The sequence below is a fragment of the Hibiscus syriacus genome, unplaced genomic scaffold (genome assembly GCF_006381635.1).
Source record: "Hibiscus syriacus cultivar Baekdansim isolate YM2019G1 unplaced genomic scaffold, ASM638163v2 tig00117012_pilon, whole genome shotgun sequence".
Classification (NCBI taxonomy): Eukaryota; Viridiplantae; Streptophyta; class Magnoliopsida; order Malvales; family Malvaceae; genus Hibiscus; species Hibiscus syriacus.
In genome coordinates, this window is record NW_024063524.1 from 198,242 (window position 1) to 225,204 (window position 26,963).

The window sequence follows — 26,963 nt, forward strand, 5'->3', positions numbered from 1 at the left end:
GTCTATATTAGTCGACAAGTATTGGGTATCGAAGAAAAGTTAAGAGAACGATATTGACTAGTGAGGCCAGGTGAGTGCATACTAGTGGTATCTGGTGTTAATGGAAATATGACTTGCAATGAGTCTATTTCCTATAGTAGAATGTATGAGTTCATAGATATAAGCATGTGTTTGTTATGATTTATATGTGTGCATGAGTATATATGTTGACATGTTGTTGTATATTACATGATTTATGTAAACACATGTTAGTGGGATAAGCCAGGTGAAGTAGTATAAATGATCTATGTGATTATATAAGAATATGAAATAAGAGATAAAATAAGGACATAAGGAATGATATAAACATGTGACATATGAATATGAGATTATATGAAAAGTGATATGAACTACGTGAAAATAAACTACATGATTACATGTATATGTGAATGTGCTTATGCGACATGTGATGTGAGACTCCATGAGAGTATTACATGATATGTGATATTAATGTGTATATGTGAATGACATAAGTGGCAATGCCTATGTTATGTGTTATGAGAGCTAGGGTGTAGTTGGCATACCAAGAGTCGAGGGTTCTACGTGGTCATTCGGGACATATTGGTCCTTCGGGACAAATTCTAGGAGCCCCTAGTGGGAATTATACGAGCTGTGGTGACAGCATAGTGCACAACCTCTATGTACTCACATACCTTAAGTTCTCAGTATTGTACATGGTCAAATAAAAGACAATATAAATAAACTTGATATGATAATGCGTTGAGTGTTGTGTGAAGTGGTATATGTGAAATATAGGGTGCATGATATTTGTATTAAGTTAATATTTGAAATATATTACAAAAACATATATGATAATATATACATATTTGGTTAACAAGGTTAGGTACAAGAGCTCATAACCAAGAAATATGATTGTTAATTATATGAATAATTATAAGAATAATAATAAGAATAATGAAATGATATGATATGTATATGTATGTTTTAGATTTTGATGCATAATACATTCTATAGTTATGAGGATCATATGAAATGTGCATAGTAGAAACTAGTAATGATATGTTATAAAATGTTTATTTATGCCTCACTAAGTCATCGACTTAGCGTGTGATTGTTTCACACGTAGATTTTGAAAATGAGAAGAGAAGTAAAGTGAAGCAAGACAGATCAACATTTTTCCTTATAAGATCATATCAGAAACATATTGAATATATGTAGTTACAAGATTTGAATTGAATATGCTCTGATCGGTTTTGTAAAACAATTTGATTGTATTTATTAATATAAAGTACTCATTATTTTAAATGATAAATTTAAGATTTTTGTTTTGGATTTGTATAGAATAGAGTTTTGAAAAGTCAATGTGACACCTCAGACTCAGATCCGGGTCGGATACGGGTTGGGGTGTTATAGGACTGCTCATAAAATTCTTGAATACGGGTTCTTTTGGCCTTAAATTTTTTATGATGCTTACTTATTTTGTAAATACTGTGATAAATGCCAACGTGCATGTAATTTGACCCAAAGAAACGAAATGCCCCTTAATCCTATTCATATATGTGAATTTTTTATGTTTGTAGACTCGATTATATGGTTCCTTTTGTTTCTTCTTTTGACAATTGTTATATAATTTTACTGTTGACTATGTTTCGCAGTGGGTAGAATCCAAAGCCACTCGAAACAATGATGCCAAAACTATTGTTCAGTTTCTAAAAAATTGCATTTTTTCTAAGTTTGGCACACCAAGAGCGATAATAAGTGACCGCGGCACATACTTCATCAATCAGGTAATTGATGCTCTTATGAAAAAGCATGGAGTAACTCACATAATTGCCATGACTTGTCATACGCAAACAAACGGACAAGTAGAAATATTAAAGTGAAAAGTCCATACAATTTTGAAAAAAATAGTCAAGCCGAATCGCAAAGATTGGAGCTTAAAATTAATTGATGCCTTATGGGCTTATCGAACTGCATATAAAGGATCTATTGGCATGTCTCCATATCGCTTTGTATTCGGTAAGCCCTGTCATTTGCCAGTCGAGTTTGAACACAAGGCATATTGGGATGTAAAGCAATGTAATATGGAATTGGAAGAGGACGAACGTTACATATACAGGAACTTGAGGAAATCCAGAAAGGTGTTTATGACAAAGTCAAAATATACAAGGACAAAAAAAGAATTTCACGATTAAAAAATTATTTTTAAATCTTTTTTTTCGAACAAAAGCTTTTTCTCTTTAATTCAAAGTTAAAATTTTTGCAGGTAAACTTCGATCGAAGTGGAGTGGACTTATACGGTAACTGAAATTTTTCCTCATGGCGCAATCAAACATGAAGATAATTCGGGCACTTGATTTAAAGTCAATGGACACCGATTAACACCGTATTACGTGAATAGTCAGGCTTGCTTAATCAAATAGCTCGACTTGGAAGAAACTGTAGTCTGAACCAGGTTGTCAAGCTAACGAAGTTAAACAAAAGCACTTCGTGGGAGGTAACCCATTGTTTTTAATTCCGTTGCATTTTTATTCTTATTTTATTTTTTTTTCTGCTAAGCAACTTTCATTTGATTTTTTATTTTTATTTTTCAGGAACCAAATGTTTTTAATCAAGCTTAAACGATGAAGATTCACGCAATTTATATTCGAACGTGTCTAATTCCGACCCCAAGAGCAGTAGCAATCAAGCAAAGCAATAGAACAATCTATTCAGCTTCGTGCGCACTGTTTTATTAAACGACGCACGTTAGGATTCCTCTTAAAGTTGTCCAGCACATATTAGCCAAACTCCTTAAAATTTTGTCACCCTTTCTGTAACATTTCTATCATCACTCACCCCACCTCTTCCCTTCTTTCTCTTCCTTCACGTGGCCCCCCATCTCTTCCTTATCTCCAATTTTAGAATTTTAAACCCTTTTTCTTTTCTTTTAATAAAAACACCTACACCTTATCTCATCCCCTATCACTTATCATTTATTTTTTAAACCAACCCAATTTCACCCAAATTAAAACTCTTCTCCCCCCACGTGTTTTTATAACTAAACCAAAACAATTAACTCCAAATCCTTAACATTCCCCAAACCACACCCATCGCCCCTTCTTCTACCTATCGTCGGCCTTGTCATAACTCACCATCGACGAGCCTTTCCTTCTCCACCATCGAATTCACTGTCATTATTGTTTCGTTCTGTTCTTGTCACTGACCTTCTACCCATTCACTACTCTTCGTAATGGTTCGCACAAGGAACCAACAAATGTCGTGCCCCCAACCGTCCTTGATAGACGTTGTCACCTCAACGCGTCAGCTTTTTTTTGTGCCAAGTGATTCAGACTCCTAACCACCGCAACCTGCTCCTCGTTCAACGTGAGGCTTAGGCCACGCACCAGACTCTTCATCTATGTTGTATCACTCGACGTTCGATCCCACTGCCTCCTTACGTCCTGGACAGAGCACTGTCTGCTGTCCATCTCGTCGTGTTCATCATCTCTATCATTACATTCCATACCAACTGTGGCTACTTCTTCCTCTCATCCAATGCCGACGGCCTTCTTGTCATGCTCTATGCATTCAGAAGCATCCAAAAAACAGTCTAGAAGTAAATTCTGATCCTATTTTTGTTCAACTGTTACTAATGTACCATCCGATTTATGGTTTTACAGAGGATTTTGATACCGATTTTCCACTGATTACATACCTTGACAATGTTTCTAGTTCACAGTATCAAACTGGGCATCCCACTTCTTCATCCCAATGCCTCCTACCACAACCGTGGCCTTAGCTTGGGTCGAGAATAAGTCCAGGGAGTACTCTATTCCTTTTCTTGCACTTTACTTTTACGTTTTGGGACAAAACACTTTAATTGAGGGGAGTAGAGTCTAGGTTGAATTTTCCTTTGGTTATCTCTATGTTTTGATGCTAGTATGTATTGATTGGATTTGCGAAAATTCCATTTAATTTCTTAGTCCTGTTGAATGTTTTTGAAATTCCATGATTGTTTGGGAACACATAATTGTTTAGGTTAAGATATTCTTGATAGCGGATAGCATGAATTGTGATCAAGTTAGATTTGTTGTGATAATCCATGATTTTGTTGGTTGAAATATGCATAGCTCAATGCATGAATACAATTCGGTGAGATTTGAGCCTTTACGAGCATATCATTTTGATCTCATTTTGTTGGATTTAGTGTGTCGAATTTGACATTGGTATTCTAGAACCTTCTTTTTAAATATTGTCAAGATTACACACGAAAATGATTCTTACAATTGATTTGGGCACCTTAGGATTAACCATTCCGTTTTCCCCACTAAAATTGCCTACCCATGCATTTTCCCCTGGTTAACCACTCTTGAGCCTATTTCCATATATTCATAAACCTGAGTCATTTTATTTTATCTATCTTTTTTACCCTTTTCAGGTCAAGTGAACAATTTATCTGATGTATGCTCCATGAACAGAATAATTTTTTGTATGGTGTGATGTGCAAAAGAGAGAGAAAAAGGTTATTTTTCCATTTTTTTGAAAAAAAAGAAAAAAGTAACAATTCGAAAAGAAAAAAAAACAAAGCAACAACACAAGTGTGGAAAAATCAAATTCAATTTGAAAGGAAATGTGGTGTTTGATGGTATTGTGTCTATTATCTTGTTGTACTTAATCGATTGATGGAGTATAACTTATTATTTATAGTTTCTTGTCTTGAATTTTTAGCCATATATTTAACCTTATTCCTACCTTTACCTAAGCCATGTTACAACCAATAAAAGACCCTTTGATTTATGCATCTTGTTCTTATTAGTAGTGGAGATTTGTTTTAATTGTAGATCTATGGTAATGTCGTGTTAGTTCTGACATTGAGCGTTTATATTCCCCAAACACATTGAGTGATTTGAGTGAATCCCGGTAAGGTGTTGAGTTATGGGCATTGAGATTGATGAATGAATAAATGTCATAATTGTATTTAACTTGTTCCAATTGGTAATTTTCAATTGATTAGTGTCTTGAATTGGATGATTATTGTGGTCTCTACCTTGCTTCCTCAAATGTGAGACTTGACAAAGAAAAGTAAATGAAATTTTTGATTGATATGATTATAGCATACTTGAGGATAAGAATGAGATAAGTGAGGGGGAATTTGATGAGTGTTCTAAATCGATAATGTTTGCTTGTTAAATCTTCGATCTTATGGATTATTGTTATTGATTTGGTTATGTTATGCTTATTTTTGTGCAAGATCTTTATTGTTGCTGATTTGGTTGTGTTATTCTTATTTTTGTACAGGATCTTACTTTCAAGAATTAGCAATAAAAATGGCGTATTTTACAGTTTTATTATTATTTGGTCATGGCTGGAGACATGGGCACGACTATGGGCATGACACGGTCTGATATGGCAGTTTCTAGAAGGAACAATCAACAGCAGATTTCTAGAAGATCTAGTCAGCACCTTCTGGAAGGTGGATGGGCAGAGATATCTTAAGAGTTTTATTTTTAATTTTAAAGTTTGAATATAGAAAACATTTGGAATTATCTTTAGGATTATTTTTCCTTTTAATTTATATGTGTATCTCTAGGATTTTAGAGGCTATAAATACCATTTTAGGGTAAGCCTAAACACAACTCAGATTTCATTCTTCTTCTTATTTCTAGTTTTATAAAGTTCTTTCTTTTCTTTTCTTTTCTTTTCAAGTTTTCATTTTTATTTTATTTTAAGTTTTATTTTTAAACATGCTAAGTATGACTTTTGTCATACTTAGCTAATTTTCTCATAAGCCGAGATCTAAAGTGATGACTCAATTCCAACGTGAGAATTGAAAAGCACTTGAATAACTTCGGAATATCTCTCTCAATCTCTGCGCTTATTTTCAAAATCAAAACAACTTTCAAAATCAAATATTGACTTTGGTCAATATATTGTTGCGATTAAATGTGTGGGAGCAAGGATCAACTTATTGAAAGTGCATTCGACTTCCTGGGAACACACTTGGCAAGATTGACTTGCTAAGGGAGAATTGAGATCGAAATTAGTAGTTATTGAAACAAAAATCTGAGTCGGTCTTAAAAAATTTAAAAGGTTATTGATCTACAACAATTGATGTTGATCAAAACAATTACAGAAGCTGAAATCAAAATTTTCCTTGGGTATTCGGTATACAAAGAAGAGTCACGATGATTACCCTTATAGACAAAGTAACCGACGTGAATCCCAAAGGAAAAATCTAATTTGATTATCCGAAGGAAATTGATTAAAATCGAGGCTTGATGTTACTTTTTACCATATTTATTTTCAACTCTACGTTTTCTATTTTATTTATTCTCATTTTAAATTACTTGTTCTTATTTAATCCTTTTTATCGAAATTCCCCTCATTTTATTTACTGCATATCGCCTGATCAAAGCAATTCAAACCAAAATTTGGGAATTTTCTAAGTCCTAGATCGACCCTTACTTCTCTTTACTATGTATTTCTTTCTTATATATTACTGAAAATAATGAATTTATTTTGATATCAAAACGACAATTGTCATTTTCTCTCAATGATTTCCTCTCTTTTCGCTATCTCAACCCGTTTCTTCTCCTCTCTCAGTCAGAGGCTAAACCTTAAAATGACCTACCACCTATGATTGAAGTATCTGGCCACTATCCACGGTGGCCAAGAAGACTAAAAACCAACCCGATTTAAGCTAAACCCTCACTTCCTCGCCCTACTTCTTTCTTTTCCTATACCAAGGCTTGAAATTGAACCAAACAAGACCCAATGCCAACTATTACTATGCTTCAAACCACTAAAAATGATGACTGGACCAAACCACGACCAAATTCCAACGTAAAAGACCCCAAACTTCCATTTCTCCACCTATTTCCTAAGGCCTAGACTCCAAATTAACCATGCAAGATTTCTACCACTCCACTTCTTATACCCGAAAAAGATTATAGTGATGGTTCTCATGTCTAAGGTAATAATTACTCCCTCTATGTTTCCCTTACACCGAAACCCTTATGCATTTAAGAAACAAAATGCTAAAAAATACTAACTTCAAAATGCTTGTATTTGTTCTTGCTGGAAAAAACCTTATGCATTTAAGAAACAAAATGCTAAAAAAATACTAACTTCAAAATGTTTGTATTTGTTCTTGTTGAAAAAAAAACCTCATTTACATATGTGTTTGTGGGTTTAAATACCTTATTACATTCAAGGTTACAAATGTCAAAACATCTCAAAAGAATCACATATTTCTTCTGATTTGTATGTTGATTTGGTTATATGTTCGTCTCTATCACTGTTAGGGTGCTCGAATAGCTTGGAAAGTGACCCTTGCTCACATGTTGGGGCTGTCAGGGCGCGTGAAGGTGTCACAATATTTGTTGGGTGATTCTGGAATATACGCGTGTATCATATGTGCATATGATTTTGTCATTTGATCGTTTGATAATCGGCGAGCCATTAGATTGGGTATCCAACAATCATCCCTTGGTTGGAAATATCTCTTAGTTTGAGGTTATAAAACCCTCTTCTATTATTGTAATTTGGACCGTTGAATTGGTTCAGATCCAACGGTCAATAAGCGAATACTCGATCTGACTTGATTAAGGTTATGATGAAACCCTACTTTGCTTACAATCTGGGTTGTTGGATTGGATTAGATCCAACGATTTTCCCTTGGTTGTGTATCTATTCAACTGTCAAACACTAATATGATCCATAATCTGAAGCATTAGATTGGGCACAGATCTAACGGCTCCAGTGAAGCGACGCTTTGGGAAATGATGACAAACCCTAGCCATTTGAGCTTTTCATATAGGTTGTCATATTTGGGCTTCTATCTTGGACCATTTGCAGGCTTACACTGACTTAGACCTGTATTTTGGACTGAATTGGACCTACAAATAAACCAAATAACAAATAATAAAAAATAAAATAAATTATAAACCATATATTATTTCTCTAAAATTTTAGAAACTATTTTCAAAATTACATTATTTCCAAAATATTTTTCAAAACGATTTTCAAAATATTATATATATATATATATATATATATATATATATATATATTTTCAAACTATATACTATTTTCAAAATATTTTCCAAAACTATAATATATAATATTTTTCAAAATATTTTTTTCTAAAACTATATTATTTTCAAAAGGTTTTCAAAGCAATTTTCCAAAACTATATTATTTTCAAAAGGTTTTTTCAAAACTATGTAATATGTAATTTTAAAACTATATAGTATTTAATGTTTTAACTATATATTATTTTCAAAGTTAATATCCTATATAATATATTTTTTACAACTATTTATTTTACCTTTAAACTATATATATTATAACTATAAAATGAAAGCAACATAAAAATAGAAAATTTTTATTTAGACAAAAAGATGTGTCTACATATATGAAATACAAAATATTATCATATGTTTCCGTGGAAGCCAACTATCAAATGCCCCTCGTTATCCCTGAGGACTCTGCTGCCCATAGTCCCTCATTACTTTATCATTGGTGTTCAGCTTTACCATGCGTACGTATGTGAGTGTCTTGTGAAAATGGATTATTGTTATTATTTATAGTATTGGGCATTATACATTTCAGGAGTGTAAATGTTTAATGTTATATAATTAAGAATTATCTTTAAACAAATATTATTTTGTATTTATCACATATTAATAAAAAAACTATTAGAAGACATATTTTTGTTACACATGGTAGTTTTTTATTTTGTTTTAGTTGGTTAGTTACAAATTAGTTTATGATTAGTTAGTTGATAGTGTGTATAAAGGATAGTAAGGGTTTATTGTAAATGAGGATAATGATAATACAATCACAGAGTTTTATCATTAAACTTACTTCTACCTTCTTTTCCTTCTTCTTTCTGACCGATGTATTAAACCTATCTTTTGTTCCATCACCTCTAACCACTTTACATGGTATCAGAGCCAATAGATTTCGATGACGTTTTTTCTCTTTTCTATGATTGTTACTTTTGTTGGAGAGCTGTTTTCGGTCATTTAATAAGGTTTTGATATTCACTTACCTTTGTTTTTTGTCATGGTGATTCCTCAAGTAGTTCATGTGGATTTTTCTATCTACTCTACTTACATCCTTCCGATACCCCAGGAACCTTATTAGTTTATCATTAATTAACTAGGATTGAGAACTATAACCTATGGAGCAGATCGATGGACATAGCCTTGTTTGACAAGAATAAAATTGGCTTCCTTGATGGTTCTTGCTCGTGTGATGATATCGTTCCTAAGTTGCAGTAACGATGGGATCGTTGTAATTCCATTGTGTTATCTTGGATCTTGAATACAGTTAGCCATGAGTTATCGGTTGTAATTGGTTTTGCATTTAATGCTTCGTTAGTGTGGGCAGATCTTTAAAGAATGTTTTGACAAGATTGATGGCTCAAAGATATATTTCTTGCATCCTGAGATTGTAACAGCCCAAAATTTTGTTTTGTGACCAAGGTGTTTTGACCCCATACATGAATGTTCACCCCCAATAATGACATTTTGGTGGGAATCAAATTTTTGATCCGGAATTTAAGTTAAAAGTTTAAAATGTTAAAGTCCGATAAAATTCGGTAAATTAGATTGAACAGGAATTTTGAGAAATTTTGATGGATATTAAATTAAGCTTAGAAATATTTTTTCCATATTTTAAAATGATGGAATATAATATGGACCATTAGAAATGACAGTTTTACCATTAATGATACTTGATAATTACATTCATACCAAGTTACATGTTGGTTATCATCTTCCAAAGTCAAAGATGAACAATATTATACCCTTGACAACTTTATCTATGTAATTTTCCAAGAATTTCAATCTTATCATTTTCATCTAACGGTCCAAATTGAACATGGAAATAAATTCTTAAATCCAATGATTAATATTATTTTCTATCATTTTAAATGTGGAAATAATATTTCTAAGCTTAATTTAATATCTTTCAAATTTTCTCAAAAATTTTGTTCGAACTGATTTGGTGAATTTTACCGGCTTTAACACTTTACAACTTTTAACATAAATTTTGGATCAAAAATTTGATTCCCACCAAAACGTCATTCTTGAGGGTGAACTATTCATTTATAGGTCAAAACACATATCTTTTAAAATTACTCTTTTAGTCTAAACTTTTACAAACTTTATACTTTAGTCATTAAACTTTTAAAATTTACATTTTGGTCACTAACCAAAATTTGGATGTTACAGAGATTGTTTCATAATATCAAGGTACATCTTCGATCTCAGTTTATCATACTCGTTTGCATTTACTGTGGGATGAGTATGATGTCATAGCACCATTTGTGTTGTGTAATTATGAAGTTGCAAGAAGAAATATAAATCATCTGAAACAACGACTTTTTCATTTTCTTATGGGTTTGAATGATTCCTATTCAATGGTTTGAAGTCAACTATTGTTGTTAAAGCCATTACCAAGTGTCAATCAAGCATATTCTATGCTTGTTCAAGAGGAGGGGCAACGTCAAAATTCTGGTGGCGCTTTGGTTATTTCTGAACCAACAACTTTGTATTCTAGTTCTTCTTATGCTCAATCACGGAGGCGTTTCAATGGAGTTTATGATTGTCACATTAAAGGTCACAAAAAAGAGACTTGTTGTAAACTTGTTAGTTATCCGGAGGATTATAAGTTTGCCAAGAAGAGAAACACATTCACTAGCAATGTTGTTACTACCAGTGGATCACATTCAGTTTCGACGGTGTCCTCTACGAGTAGTGTCATTCCTTCAAGTCCATCATATGCTCAGGTACCGGTATTTACACCTGAGCAATATCAACAAATCTTTAATTTGTTGAGCTAGGATTCTGGAGTGCATGCGGTTGCACATATGGCAGGTATTGAAACTAATATTTTGAGTCAGGCTTGGATTCTTGACACATGTGCCATCAATCATATGACCTTTAGTTTGGGGTTGTTGGATTCTTTTGTTGCATGTGATTCTTCTTCATTTGTGCAGTTGCCAAATGGTAAAACTGCCCACATTGCCCACACCGGAACTTACTCTTTTTCTTCCTCTCAAACCTTGACCAATGTTTTACATGTTCCCAATTTTCGTTACAATTTGTTGTCTATTGGTCAGCTTACCAAATAACTTAACTGTTGTGTCATTTTTTCCTCGTTTTTGCCTTCTACAGGACCTTTGCAATGGACAGATGAAGGGGATTGGTAGAGCCCATGGCAACCTATACATCTTTCAGCCGAGTATTACCTCTCATTCTACCGTATTACGTTCCACTTCTCATGTTGTTACTCCAAATTTGTGTTTGTCTTCCACTTCTAACGTTAGTACTTTGTGGAATGTTAGGCTAGGGCACTCGTCTATAATAAGATGTCTCAGTTGACTTGTAAACTTTCTCATTGTGATCATATAAAAAGTTGTAGTGTTTGTCCACTTGCAAAACAATCTCGTTTGCCATTTCCTGTTAGCACTTCTTGTAAAAATGAACCTTTCTCTCTTATACATATCGCATTTCAACACACAGTGGGCATCGATATTTCTTAACAATTGTTGATGATCACACTAGGATGACTTAGGTATATCTTCTTTACCTCAAAAGTGATGTTATAGTTGTTCTTCAACAGTTTGTTGCATATGTTCAAAACCATTTTTTTGTGTTTATACCTCACAACAAAACGGGTTAACTGAGCATAAGCACCAACATTTGTTGAATATGGATCGTGCTCTTAAATTTCAGTCTCATATTTCAACAAATGACCAACAAGCAGATGTGTTGACAAAGAGTTTAGGGGTGAAGCAACATGAATATTTGATTGGCAAGTTGGGAATGGAAGATGTGTATCATTCACCAACTTGAGGGGGTGTTGCACATGGTAGTTTGTTATTTTGTTTTAGTTGGTTAGTTACAGATTAGTTCATGATCAGTTAGCTGATAGTGTAATAAAGGATAGTTAGGGTTTATTGTAAATGAGGGATAATAATAATACAAACAGAGTTTTATCAGTTAACCTATTTCTACCTTCTTTTCCTTCTTTTGACTGATGTATTAAACCTATCTTTTGTTCCATCGCCTCTAGCCTCTTTATAATTTCTAAATAAATATTATCTTAAATTATTGAAAAAAAATATGGGAGTGACGCATCAATTGGGGCAGAGGAATTTTGTTCAAGACAAAAGAAAAAGAACATTTCCGAGCTGGCCAAGTTGACCGAGCAGATGGGTTACCGACCCATATACCGGTGTACTTGTATTCCGTCTAATCAAAAGCAACAAAAAATGAAGCCCGTTATGTTCAATGGACAGGCTTTTTTGAACCCATATTGAACAGTCAAGCCACAAGATCAAGATGAAAGCTATAGAAGATGGCCAAATTCTGATTTTGGTCCCTCTACTTACTCCAAATGGGATTTAGTCTAAATGTTTTTACTTGGTATATTTAACAGACGAATTAATGATATTATAAGATATATAATTGAAATATGTCAAATTGAAGTGCAAAAAATATTTTAATTTTTTTTACAAGATCAAATATTAGAATGGATAAAAATCTACTACTTTTTTTTTAAATTTTAAAATTGAAAAGAACAAATATTTTATTTGATTAATATTTACAGTAAAATCCTTTAATCTTCTTTAAGTATAATTGATTTTTGAATCTAATTTTAACATGATTTAAACGAATTCCTCTAAATTTATCTTTTTAAAAATATTTTTGAAAATCTTTATAAAAGAATAATTTTATAGAATTTCAATCCTATCTAGTCTAAAATAATCAATAATTGTTTTATTTTAAAAGTATAAATAATAATTAAAAATATTTTCGATTCTAAAAATGATTCTACGCTGTTAAGGCGGAAATAAGGTAGGCTGCCACAATTTGTAGTGAAGTCTCATATATTGACGTTCCAAAATCTCACATCATATGATGTTCTTTCATCTTTCACATTTATCACACCAAATCATATTTGAAAATAGACTTCATTTTCTTTAATAAAGAAAATGATCATGAAAGCTAATTCAACAGCTACCTCCCTAATAACACAATTTTAAGGTGTAAAAGTAGAACTACCCTTTAATATTTATAAACTTTAATATTTGTCTTAGTACATTAGGATTCCTTCCAAATCCGATTCAGAATCACCCAAAGGTTGATTGGGTGTAAGAACGGACGTTAGATTTTACGTAAGACAAATGTACTAAGGTTGATTGCATGTCACCATCACCATCATCGACAACGAAGAAACCAGTCGATAACAGTACAAATGCAAATGTAAGTTTAACTCGTAAATTTACCACTCGCAGACGCAGAGGTAAATGAAATGTTGCGCCTGTAGCTCAAGAGCATATGGTTGAATCACCCATCAATAATTCTTCTTCTAAAGATAGCAAATAGTGAAATGGATTCATGCCTCAATATTGAACTGTTGGTAATTATATCTCACACCCATGAAATTTATTTAGACATCATAATGGTGGTTCGCATCTACGATGGGATGGCTCTCACTATAAAAACTTTGAAGGAAGGTATAATCAATATCGTGGAGTAGAATGTCCGAAATTATAGTAGTATGCAAGGGCACATGCATCCAAGAGCTGCTCCTAGCCAATGAGGTGGAGGAGAAGTAATTATTTTGTGAGGAAGAAACATTCTATTATTCTCTTATAATATACTTCATCACATACACCACTTCATATAGAGGTGGTTACTGACTATTAAATTAAATGGGCTAAAATATTTTAGAAATTCAATTCACAATAACCAATACTTCCTTTTGATTTGTATATTTTTTATCACATCAAATTTTTCATACTGGTTTTAAGAGGTTTTATAAAAATATATGTCACTTGATCTTTAAGTCTTACAAACTTAAAAGTTCTACTTCCTTGATAATATATTCTATGATAAAATAATATCTCATGTCTATATGTTTGCTTCAATCATGAAACACAAGATTTTTTATGAGTGTTTATGAATACTTATTGCCAATGTAATTTATTTTAATTATCCTTCTTATGACAAGTGAAGTTCTTTTAACAATCTTCTAAGACAAATTGTAATACCCCGAAACCTGGATTAGTAGTTTGGGTCAACCCGAGACCTTTAAGTCAAGCCAATTAGACCTCCCAAGATAGTTGGACCAAGTTATATAGGTGTTGGGCCTAAGATAGGCCCAAGAGTTAAAGCTAAGAGATAGTTTTAAGTGAGTTAATAGGTGAAGGACCTAAAGTGTAGTTTACCCATTTTGTTGAAGCTGAAAACTTTCCCCCTCTTTTTATATCATTTCACGTAACCAAATTCCCTATAATATCTCACCCACTCTTCTTCTTATTCCTTCCATTAGTTTTCATTTCTTCTTCCTTTCAAGAGCCAGTTTCAAGCATTCCAATCTTAGATTTGTTTAGCCAAGATAAGAATGTTTCTCTCCATTCTTCAAGTTTTTTTTCAAGCTCCATTTTTGTGAGTTTTAAAATTTGTTTTCAAAATGGGTTTTTGGGAGTTTAAAAGAAACCTAGAGATTTAAGCTTGTTTTGAGTAATATTAAGTAGTATAGAGTGTTTTAACTTAGTTTTCAAGTCAAAGACAAGTTATTAACCCCTAGTTTTGTTTTGATTAACCAATGAGGTGGGTGAAGTTCTAAAGCAAAGGATAAAGGTAAGGTGACTCCTAGTTGAGTTGAAGGAGATTTTAGCAACCAAGGAGGGCAAGTAACATACTCACAACTCTTTCATACTCCTAGTGGTCATTAGAAATGAGTTCTAGCTTTAGAGTAAGTTGTGAAGCTTAGTGTTATATGTTAATGGTACATTTCAGGATTTATGTTATAAGCATGATATAAAGTCTTATTTATGCTCCTTGTAATCACATAAGACTTTAAAGAATGATTGTGGACCTCAGTAGGGTCTTTGGGATTGAAATATAACATTTTCTTATGTGTTTTATGACTTATGCAGGTAAAGTATCAATACTATATGGATAATATCAATACTTGTTCTTCGTTTTGGGCAAATTCATGAGTTTTTGGGAAAAAGTATTGATACTATTTCAAGAGTATCGAAACTTTGGGTCATAGTTTCGAAACCCCCAGAACATTTCGAAACTGGACAGAACATAATGTTTAAAAGTATCGACACTTATATAAAATATCAAAACTTTTGCAGGAGTATCGATACTCTTGGGCTAATATCGATACTTTCAGTCTGTTTTGGACAAAAAAATGTCAGTTTTTAAGGAAATTAGACTCAAGGTACCCCAACACTTCAGTATTTCCTCACATAAGACTTCAAGTGAGAACATTAATGATGTTTAATTCAAACGTAGAAACAAGAATAAAATATGGTGAATAAGACTAGCCTTGTTTGCATGCTGGGAAAAAACGACCAGGACACCAGAGTTCCTCTAGAAAAGCTAGTGGAGTCAAAAGTATAGTTTTAGTCCGGATATATCCATAGAGAGAGCGCGAGGTCCTTAAAGCTGACTAACTATGTTTGTCGATGACTTAACACCCTCAAAGGGTGGGTTAGTTAGGGGTATGGTGTCCGATGCAGAATTCTGGGGCCATATCCTCGGTAGACCAGAGGGGTGTGTGAGCTCCGAGATACAGCCCCTCAGTCGCACCATGATATCTGCCATAGAGTAGAGAGTGAGTATACAAGTATACTCGCTAAAGCAAAGCATATTAGTATACCAGATAGCAGTAGACTTGATAGCTTGAGCATTTCAATGGTGTACCAATAGTATGATCTAGTTGTTAGTGTGACATTGACCTAGCTAGCTCAGTCTTCGAATGTTTGTGGGCAAGTTAGTAGATCTAACAGTTGAGTTGAGAAGCTTTAAAGAGACTGATTAATTTAGTATAAATATAGCCTCTCAAAGTGGTAGTGGGATTGGAAGTAATAATGGGAGTGGGTCAATTTCATCGTCCCAAAATGAGAATTTATCTCCATTGTAGAATTATGTGACAAAGATAGAAAAGCGAGAGACTGTTAGAGGAACTTAGAATTTTTAATGTAACATTTACGGCGAAACTCGTAATGGAAACTATACTAGAATAAAGGCATGTTTGCTTCAAATTTCAGGTGAAAGTTGCAATTTGCAAAAAGGTAACTACAAATCAAAAATTTGCAATCAGCTGGTATTGAGATTGATTCTTCTTCTGAGAAGAGAAAACCTAGCTTGTCACCTCTTGCTAGATCATTTGACATGAATACGATAGCCTAATTAGATGAAGAAGTTACAAGAATGTTCTACACGGTGGTTTTCCCTTTAATCTTGCTAGAAATCCTTATTATCATAGGGCTTTCCTTTTGCTGCAACTCACAATATTCCCGGTTATGTTCCCCCTGGTTATAATAAATTATGAATCACATTGATCCAACAAGAAAAAAATAATATTGAGAAGCTCTTGCAACCGATTAAAGCAACATGGCAAGAAAAAAGGTTAACTATTGTGTGTGATGGTTTGAGTGATACAACGAGAAATCCTTTCATTAATTTCATGACTACTTCTAGAAATGGGCCTATGTTTCTTAAAGCTGTGAATTGTTTTGGTGAAGTCAAAGATAAGTTTTTCATTGCTAATTTGATGAAAGAAATGATTGATGAGGTTGGTCATCAAAATTTGGTGCAGATTATTACTAACAATGCAGCTAATTACACGGGGCAGGAGAGATTATTGAGAGCATGTATCCTAATATTTATTAGACATCGTGTGTTTTCCATACACTTAATCTTGCCTTGAAGAACATTTGTCTGGAAAAAAATGTCGAGGGAAATGAGGAAACATATGACTTGTGCCCTTAGATTACTAATATTAATGGGATGTCATACAAATCATGAATTTAATCATGAACCACAACATGATATTGGTAATCTTTCAAAGATTTAGTCCTCTTAAGTACCTTTCAGTTGTCGATACTCGTTTTGATTCGATCATTGTGATGCTTAAGAGGTTTAAGCTCATCAAGCAGGGACTTCAAGCAATGGTCATTAGAGATGAATGGAATTCTTATAGGGAGGATGACATAGTGAAAAAAAACTTTGTTAAAGAAAAGCTTGAGTGATTATTGGTGGAATAAAGTAGCTTACATTATTTATTTTACAAAGCCCATCTATGACATGCTTAGAGTATGTGACACTGATAAGCCATGTCTTCATTTGGTATTGAGTTGTGTGATTCCATGATTGAGAAAGTAAAGTGTGAAATTTACAAGAAGGAAAAACGTCATCTTTCAAACTTCAGTCCTTTTTATCATGTTGTTTATGGGATTCTTATAGCTTATTGGACAAATAGTTATACTCCTCTTCATTGTCTAGCTCATTCACTAAATCCAAGGTACATACATAACTTTGTTAGTTTTGAATTTTATATTTTCAACTCCTAGTTCTTTGATGTTATGTGTAATTTTCTTTTTAATATGTTAAAGGTTTTATAATGATGGTTGGCTAAGCGAGGATCCTTGTAGAGTTACTCCTCATAGAGATGGTGAAATATCTCGAGAGAGAATAAAATGTTTTTGTAGGTTATTTCCAAATGATGATGATTATGACAAAGTCTTGGATGAATTTTCTTGTTTCTCACTTAAGCTCAGCCTTTTGAAGATTTGATGTCTCTTACAAAGAGGTATTCTTCGAATTCGAAAAGTTGGTAGGCTAACTTTGGTGCCGAAATTCCATTACTCCAATCTTTGGCTTTCAAAGTGCTTGGACAACCTACTTCATCCTCTTGTTTTGAAAGAAATTGGATTACTTATTCTTTTATCCACTCACTTAGAAGGAATAAGTTAAATTCGAGTCACGCCGAAGATTTAGTTTACATCCACTACAATCTTCATCTTTTATCAAGGAGTTCTAGTCAATATGAGGATGAGAAAACCAAGATGTGGGATGTTAGTGGAGATGCTTTTGATTCATTGCGAGATGTTGGATATTTAGAGTTTTTCAAACTCTCGCTTGATGAGCTGGATTTAGAGAGCCAGTTAATCTCGGAAGATGTTAATAATGTTTGACTTGGGTTTAATATTTCTCTAGACTTAATATTATGGTTTGAGTCTTAAGATTTGATACTTTAATATTATGATTTGATTATGAATTTTATTATTCTGGAGTTAATATTGTGGTTTGAATCTTCAAATTTGACATTTTAATATTGTGGTTTGTTTATGGATTTTACTATTCTAAACTTAATATTGCGGTTTGAGTCTTGATATTTGACTTTATTTATGATGTTTTTATATATATTTATAATTTTAAAATTATTTTAAATGTCGTACCCTTGCCGTCTCCATATCCTGTAATTTTAAAAATTATCGTTTTACGTCCCCGTCCCCGTATCAGTGCAACATAGGCATGCATGATATCAAAACTAATTTTGTACAATCTTAGCTTTTTATCATAAATGTTAATGACTCTTTACAATGTTTCATATTATGACTTCTTAAGTTTTATTGGAATGCTTATATAACATTTTAACCTTTTCCGAAAGGCATGTGGTGTTCTCGAAACAAGTCAAATGTATTTTAACACAGTGCACCAACAGGATTTCCTGGTTTTTTCCCGCTTAAATAGTTACCATCTCTTTCTAAAGACGTTAGTCCATATACAGTAGTGATCTACCGTCATCCTTTGGGAGTCAAACTTTTGTGATTATGTCCTCGTTTCTTTTCAGGTCAGGTAGTGAGTGAGCATCACTTCTTGACATTCTGCCTTTTTCTCGAATAACAAAAGCACCTTAGGCAAGACACATTTGATTTGGTGCACCTATGCATACTTTTTTGTAAGGCAATAACCATAAAAATGTCCGCATGATTGATGTTCTTGCTATTAAGAAAGGGTATAATAGCAAACTTTTCAACATTTGAATATACAACATACATGGGACAAGGAGAAGATCTTGCTTATTGACCAACATGATTAAAAGATAATTTGGCATGTTTTGTAGATATACTAGATCAGTCCTTAGAGTTTATTATCATAATTATAAATCTTGTGCTTATTTATTTCGTGCATACTAGATAGCACACTTCACCCAAAAAGCTGCATTTTTGCACCTTTTGCCTTGGGCAATATTAGGGTTCCAATATTAGGGTTCAAGAGATCTTGCTTATTGACCAACATGATTAAAAGATAATTTGGCATGTTTTGTAGATATACTAGATCAGTCCTTAGAGTTTATTATCATAATTATAAATCTTGTGCTTATTTTTCGTGCATACTAGATAGCACACTTCACCCAAAAAGCTGCATTTTTGCACCTTTTGCCTTGGGCAATATTAGGGTTCAAGTGTCTGGAGTGCGTCTTATGCTGTTGAAAACAATGGTTCAGAAGCTTAGTTGTTGGATAAGCTTGTATTATGATTTTGCTTCTTGGAAAGCATATACTCTAAAGCTTGCTTTGCAAAGCCAACATTTTTTATGCATCCCATTTTCAGGTTGCACTGTTGACAGATAATATTCAACTTATAACCGATGCTTTGTTCAACAGTTGTTGAAGTACTGGTACGTTCTATATTGATAATCCTGGGATATATGTTTGATCTATAATGAAATTCTGGTCATGTTGACCATCAAGACATTCATGCCTCTTATTGTTGATGTTTAATTGATGTTTTTGTTATAACATATATCTAGAGAGGTATGTTGATCACCTTACTTTCACATTTTAGGGTGATAAAGTAAGGAAGAGGAACGATTGGATGCGGTGGATAATGCCACCTCTGTTCAACTCCCTACCATATCTGGTCAGGTTATGCTGGTGGCTCGTGTTCAGAGTATTTAACTGGAGCAGAGAAATACAAACCAGAGTAGTGCAAGGAGCCAAGAAGATTCTAATGATGGTGGGCTATCAGGTAGACCATCATTTGTGGACTTTGTTAACCAGCCACAGCTATACAACAGAAGGGGAAGTGCCATGGGTGTTCAAGTTGGTCCAGCAAATAATTCAAATTAAGCAAAAATGTGCCGATGCAAGAGTTGTTCTTGGAAGAATAGAGTAGAGAATGATTTTGACAACATTGGGTTATCTGCCTGTGATGCGATGAAATACAGTCTCTCGTACAGCAAATTAGAGAAAATCCTTTACAAGAAGAAAAGGAAAACACCTTTTGGAAAAGCAGCAGCTACTCCTGCTATTCATGCCTACCAATGCTTTTTCTCTTTCATCTCGAGGAGCATGTCATTTTTACGAAGAATTATACTTTTTATTATATATGTACTTATTAATGCTACTATTATTATTATATTTACTACTTTCTCTTTTGCTTCATAAAGTTTGTCCTTCGTTTGTGGGACAAACCTTTGAAAACAACCATCGTTGCATGTATGGTTCTATGTTTTGGAGCTTTGACCGGCTCTCGCAATAATATTAGTTTTATTATTATTAATTATAGGTAGATTTTTCTTATGTTACCATTTGTCCTTTGACATGTATTTAAAAAAGCATTAATTCACACGTGGTAGATTGTGTAGTGGCTAGAGTATGATGTACGGCTATCCTCCCGTAACTGCTATTTAACCCACAGCAAAACTGCATGGAGAGTGAAATATTAGAGGTAGGGACTTGATCAGCTATAGATAATTTATGAGATGATTATAAAGAAATATTTATTTAGAATCTCTTTAATTAATTGAAAATATATATTTTGTAGATGCAACTACTTGACTCAAGACTTTTAAGGATAATAACATTCTCTTTTATTGTTGATGTCACTTTATGAGTTATCTAAGTCTTTTTTAGCACCAAAGGTTTGGTGATATTATTAACCATGGACAATGGAAAAAATGATGCTATGTTATTTTTATGAAAAAAAGGTACATTCTATATTACTACATATGTTTAAATAAGTTATGAAACAGACAAATTGGTTTTTGTAAAAGTTAGGGCGTGGTAGCATCATATTTGTTCCTTTAGGGACGAGTGTAATGGTTTTAATCTGGGAAAAGAAGAGGTGAATTACTTAGGCAAGATTTACCCGATTTGTGGGGGGGATGGCAGATATGGCAAAAACACAAGAAGAGATGATGCACAACAGAACAGTTAGGGACTTAGGGTGGAGGAACTGGAAGTGGCTGAAGGCACATGAAACAACAGCCCCATTGATATGGAAAAAAAAAAAACTGTTTAAACGTGTAGTAGTGGGTTCCTCTCTTTTCCTTTGCTTTGCTTTCGGGTTATTTGTGTCTACTAATGTTGCAGGCCCCCACACAAGTTGACAGTCTCGTTGTATGAGCCATTTGTAGTTGAATGGGAACAACCAACGGTTAATCATTCATTCCACCTGGGACAATCACCCTTCAGAATAAGATTCAGAATATGATTGATAACCTCTCTCTCTGGGAACTCAAATTTAGAAAGCAGTAGACCAGTCCCTTTCAAATCCAGACTCCCCCATACATTCAAATCTCTACATTTACGTACTTGAATCATGTGCTGGATTCAATGATTTCAATCTTTCCTATTACCTTTAACATTGTTGTACTTGCTGCACTTCATATTAAAACTTCTCAACCAAGTTTTTCATCTCAAAATATGGTTTTGGACAACCCTAATTTCAAACTCATTTATGCTTGTCGTTGGAATGCAGACAATGCATGGCAGGGATGCTGCTGCTGGGTATGGTGTAGAGTGATAAGTTTTTTTTTTTTTAACTTGGTTTTTGCAGGCAGTACAACTGATGAAAGATGGTGAAAAGAGATTACAACAGTTGACAGCTCTTCACTTAATGCTCTCCTCTTCACCAACTATGTTAATGAACATGCAATGTGTTTGTTTCAATCCATGTAACTAGGAGATGGTGTTGATTTTCAGTATCTTTTTCGGGTCAATTACTTCCCCCACTAGCATACGTTTTTTTATAGTCAAATTCATCAGAAATGTTGGTAAATGGCCATTAAAAACAGTCTGGTTTGAAAGGTTTTCAAGCCTAAGATAGACCCACAAAGTAGACTGGGAGTGAGTCATTACATTTTTCCTCGAGGCTCTAAGCTTTTGCAGATAGTGAAGGGATGTGACATTTTCTTTTCTTTATTGTCAATCCTTTTTCATTCAAGTTTGATGATTTTGTGTTGAAATGTATTCCATAAATAAATAATGAAAATACAAGAGGGTTAAAGGGAAGGGGTTTAAATCCCCAAGAGAAGAGACTGTCAGTGGAAGGGGCATATTATCCTATGAATAAAACAGGAGCATACAGCTCAGAGAGTTAGAGAATCTCTTCAGAAACTGATGATGATGACGAGACATCATATCTTAACGTTTTCTTTAATGGCGGCAATATATATAACACTAGTACTATAAGTCTACACTACTGCCCATCTTTTGTTTCTTGGTAGTTATTGGTATATTAAGAAATTGGCAAAATCATCTAACAAATAAAAAAATACTACAAGATTACATAAAATATAAAAACAATTACTCTTGTACGTTTCTCTCTCCTCCTTTTAGAGCCATTGTAGCTAAGTATTGATATAAACTACTACATGCTAAAAGATATGGTATTAATTTAAAGGGTTAATATACATTTAAAAGGAGAAAAATAACGTGGATGATTAACGATTTAGTAATTCGCCTCTTTTGATATGGATGAAAAGTAATCAGTCGACCAAAACTTATTTTAGCCCTTCCCAAGATTAGTTTTGTTGTGATATATTCTAAATATTAGAGAGCTATATAATCTAATATGATGATATATTGGTAATTAAACACATAAAATATTATATTGATAACATGCGTTGATAATTAATTAACTGATAATTATATCCGATAGGGGTCTTTTTATCTAATATTGAAACTAAAATATTCTAAATTTGAATAAAGATTAGGTTAATTTTTACATTATACTAATTTTTTTTATCCAAATTTCGTTATATTTAAAAAATGCAAATATAAGAAGTTTGTGCAGTATGTAAAGTCATTTTCTCGCGTGTACTTTTAATATGTGTTGTGATATAAGTCCCTCGACAACAGAAACTTCAAATGGCCAAAGCTGATACCGAACGGTTCTGGCAAAGGAGCGCGTGGCTCCAATGTACTCACCTTTCCCCTTGAATGAATAATGACCACCGATCACAATAATAAAAGCATCGCCATAGGGGCATCCAAAATTCCTTTAATTTCCCACTACACTACCAAACAAGAACCCTTTCATTCCCTCCCTCCTTTTAATAGTCGTATAGCATATTCACTCACCAATGTGGGATGAAACCAACTACAACAACAAAGCACCAACACTAGGCCTAAACAAAGTCTCTGCTGCCTCTTCTTCCCACCGACCCAAAACCATGGAAGAAGTGTGGAACGACATTAACCTTGCTTCTTTACACGACCACTCTTCCAGGGAAGCCTTCTTGGTTAACTCCAATCCTCGCATTGTCCTCCAGGATTTTCTCGCCAGGCCTCCTACCAATGAGGTTCGTCCCACTAATAGGACGGCCAACACCATGCTGTATGGTTCTCTTCGGCCACCTCCCGCCACTGTTTTGAGCCTGAATTCGGGTCCAGGCTTTGATTTCCTCGATAACGTGGATCCTCTCAGGTCCAGCTCGAGTTTGCAAAGCAGCCCCATCTCGACTGTCCACACTTTCAATTGTCCGTTCGAGGCTTTGTCTCCTTCTTCTAGCTTGGCCTCCTTTGGTAAGAAAAGGGTCCAGGAAGCTGATAACAGTAATGGTGATCGACGGCACAAGCGGATGATCAAGAACCGAGAGTCCGCTGCACGATCAAGAGCTAGGAAACAGGTTTTCATTACCTCAAAACACTCAAAGATTTTCCACTATATATATATGCAGCACCCTTTAAATTCCTTATTTTTTTTTCTTGCAGGCTTACACAACTGAGTTAGAGCTTGCAGTTGCTCAACTTATGGAAGAGAATGCAAAACTCAGGAAACAGCAAGAAGAGGTAAAAATAAGCAAATTTTGATTTCATTAGCCGACAGACCAAGACCAACCCAATGAAAGAAACCCCATTTATGCTTATGCAGTTACGCGTAGCAGATGCCGCTCAATTTTCCAGAAAGCACACGCTTCAGCGAACGTCAACAGCTCCGTTTTGAGCAAACTAAAAATCTCGGCCTTCATTTTTAACCAAATCCCCTCTTTTTCAGCAGCCTGGGGGAGCTAGAAAAGGAAACCAGTACAGTGTTTTTGGGGGAGGAAAGGAAGGGCTATCTCAAGAGAGGTGATTGTTTACTGCTAAGCAGTGCAAAAACAAGTATATTTTGGGTAACAAGTATGAGCTGTGGGGGGGATCTTTGCTTTTGTTTTTTGCATTTTCCTTATATGAATATGGAGTTTGATGCGGGGGGTCTTTGTTTGTTTCCCCACTTGGATTGTTTCTTTTTTTCTTAAAAGACTGTTCAACTTTGTTCATCAAGTCCTTTTCTCATGCAAATCTCCTACTAATTTCTTTGTTTAAAGTTTTTGATGCGAAGACGAAGACGGGTCTGCTTGTTTTGAGAAAAGCAATTAGGGGATCAAACCAAAAGTTAATAGTACTAGTAATGGCAAATACGATGCGTCTGTGACCACTCACTCCTATTCCTTTATCTCGCGACTACCTTTTTATCCTCTCAGCTTTCAAAAAGAATCGATGCCTCTAAGTAAATACTTGTGAGTCGTCCGTCTATCAACCCATTGATGTTATCGTACTCTGCTTTTTTCTCACAAAATCCTGGGCCTTCATGTGCTACTCCATTTCGTATTTCTTGTGTCCTTTTTTTCACCCTCTCTCACCTCCAAGCTTTTGACGCATATTGTATCAGCTTTATCATACAACTCTACAAGTGTTGCAAAATCACTACAAAGTACTTAAAAACGTCGCCTGAGACTACAGATTATTTAAATAAAGAGACAAATAATAAGTTCGACTATGATCATAACAATCAAATTCAAATCTTATTAGTATGAATCCCTAATTCTTTTACAGATAATAAGCATCGAGTCTTTATGAAATTATCTTATCTTAACAATTTTGCTTACCTTTTCATGAAAATAGAAGATTTCAACATTCGAGCTATTATCGATTGCGACTTTTCGTCTAAATTAAAGGATGAGTTGTCAATAACTCTCACAATCTATTTGATCCAATCGAAAAAATTATAAATTAATAATGTTATTCTAAACATTTGAAACGATAGAAATATGTAATCTAATTTTCTAGTGTTTGTGGTTTAATTTGTAAAATTAATATAATTGAAATCTAATGTGATATAATAATAATAATAATAATAACATTTACAAACGCGTGTATATTTATTAACAATTTACACAAAGTTTGACAGAAGATAAAATCCATAACTATTATTTTACTCGGCATAATTTGTTTTATTGTGATTTCTTAATTTTCACGTTACCAAAATAGTATCAACATGTAAATGCAAACTTTTTTATTTTATTAATATATTAATAACATGATAACTTTTTTATTAATTTAAAATTTTTAACTTATAATTATTTAACATATTTATCGTGAATTAATATGTAAATTGAAATAATTTCAAAACTTCAAAGTAAAATTTTTATATTGAGCTAAAAAACTATTTATATATATATATATATATATAAGTTGTTGATATTAATTTTCGTGGATGTCTTTTTTATTATTATTATTATTTATTATTTATTTTTTAATATTATTAATATATTTTAAAATTATTTTGTTTTTGTAGGTTACAACAAAATACAAAGACTCGACGTTTTTCTCGAAAAATCACCGGTGACCGGTATATTTACTGATCTAACACCGGTCAGACTATATTTCTCGATCTAACACCCTCAGCAGTAAAGCGCGCCCCCTGCACCGCGCTATATACTGATTTGGCGCTACGTGGGGTAAGGCGCGCCCCCTGAAGCGTGCCTTATGCTGACATGGATACACATGTGTAAAGCGCGGGGTAGGCGTGTAATTACACATAAGGCGCGGGGTAGGGTCGCGCCTTACCTATGAATCTGACACGCGTCAGGAAGGCGCGCCCCCTGCCCCGCACTATACCCATAATTACCCCCATACCCCCGACGCTTCACACCCCAATCCTCCCTATAAATACCCCCATCCTCAATCACTTTCATCACACCAAATTCTCTCAATTTCTCTCAACTTCTCTCAAATACTCTTATAATCTCTTCTAAGGTATATTTTATTATATTTTATTATATTTTTAATATTTTGTATTTAATTTATTTAAGTATTTAATTTATTTAATATTTTACTTATTTAATTTTTTTGCAGATATAAAATGGCAGACGGTCTACTTCGCTTGGATACAAATCATATATCTCGACACTTTACTTGATACGGTAACATTTTAACGTTTTAATTTAATTTAAATTATTAGTAATAATTTGTTGATTTATTTAATGCATGATTATTAGATTAAGAATTATTTTTTGTAATTATTTAATTTTAGGAGAAGGACCGTGTATTAGACCTTTTATTAGGAATCTTAAGTTAGTGATACCTAGTTGTGTCTTGCCATATTTAGTAGATGTTGGATTCGGTTACATAGGTAGATATCAGGGTCGCTGTAAGATAGAGCCAAACGTGATTTCTGCTTTAGTAGAGCGGTGGAGGTCGGAGACCTACACATTCCATCTTCAGTGCGAAGAGTGCACGATTACACTTGAGGATTTTTTTATGCATCTGGGGCTTTCGGTGGATGGAGATGTGATATCGGGGATCGCACAAGGTTCCTGGACTGCTTTGTGTCGGGATAATCTAGGACGTGTCCCGGAAAATTTTAATAGTGGTCAAATACCGTTAAATTGGTTAGATGCCAATTTTCGTGATTTGAGCGAGGACGCGTCTGAGGATGAAGTTAAAATGTATGCACGGGCATGCATATTGCAGCTAATAGGAGGGTTGTTAATTCCGGACAAATCGCGCAACCAAGTTCACTGCATGTGGTTGCGACACCTTGGTGACTTTCATCTGGCCGGATCACTCAGTTGGAGCTCGGCAGTTTTGGCTTTCCTGTACAG

General features: G+C 33.9%; 1 protein-coding gene across 1 annotated transcript; it reads left to right on the forward strand.

The window, feature by feature from the left end:
* The first annotated feature begins 23,177 nt into the window (after window positions 1-23,177).
* Window positions 23,178-23,822, forward strand: LOC120195337 (protein FD-like). The gene has a single exon (XM_039197402.1). It carries the CDS (start codon window positions 23,178-23,180, stop codon window positions 23,820-23,822), a length of 645 nt encoding a protein of 214 aa, XP_039053333.1.
* The last annotated feature ends 3,141 nt before the right edge of the window (window positions 23,823-26,963 follow it).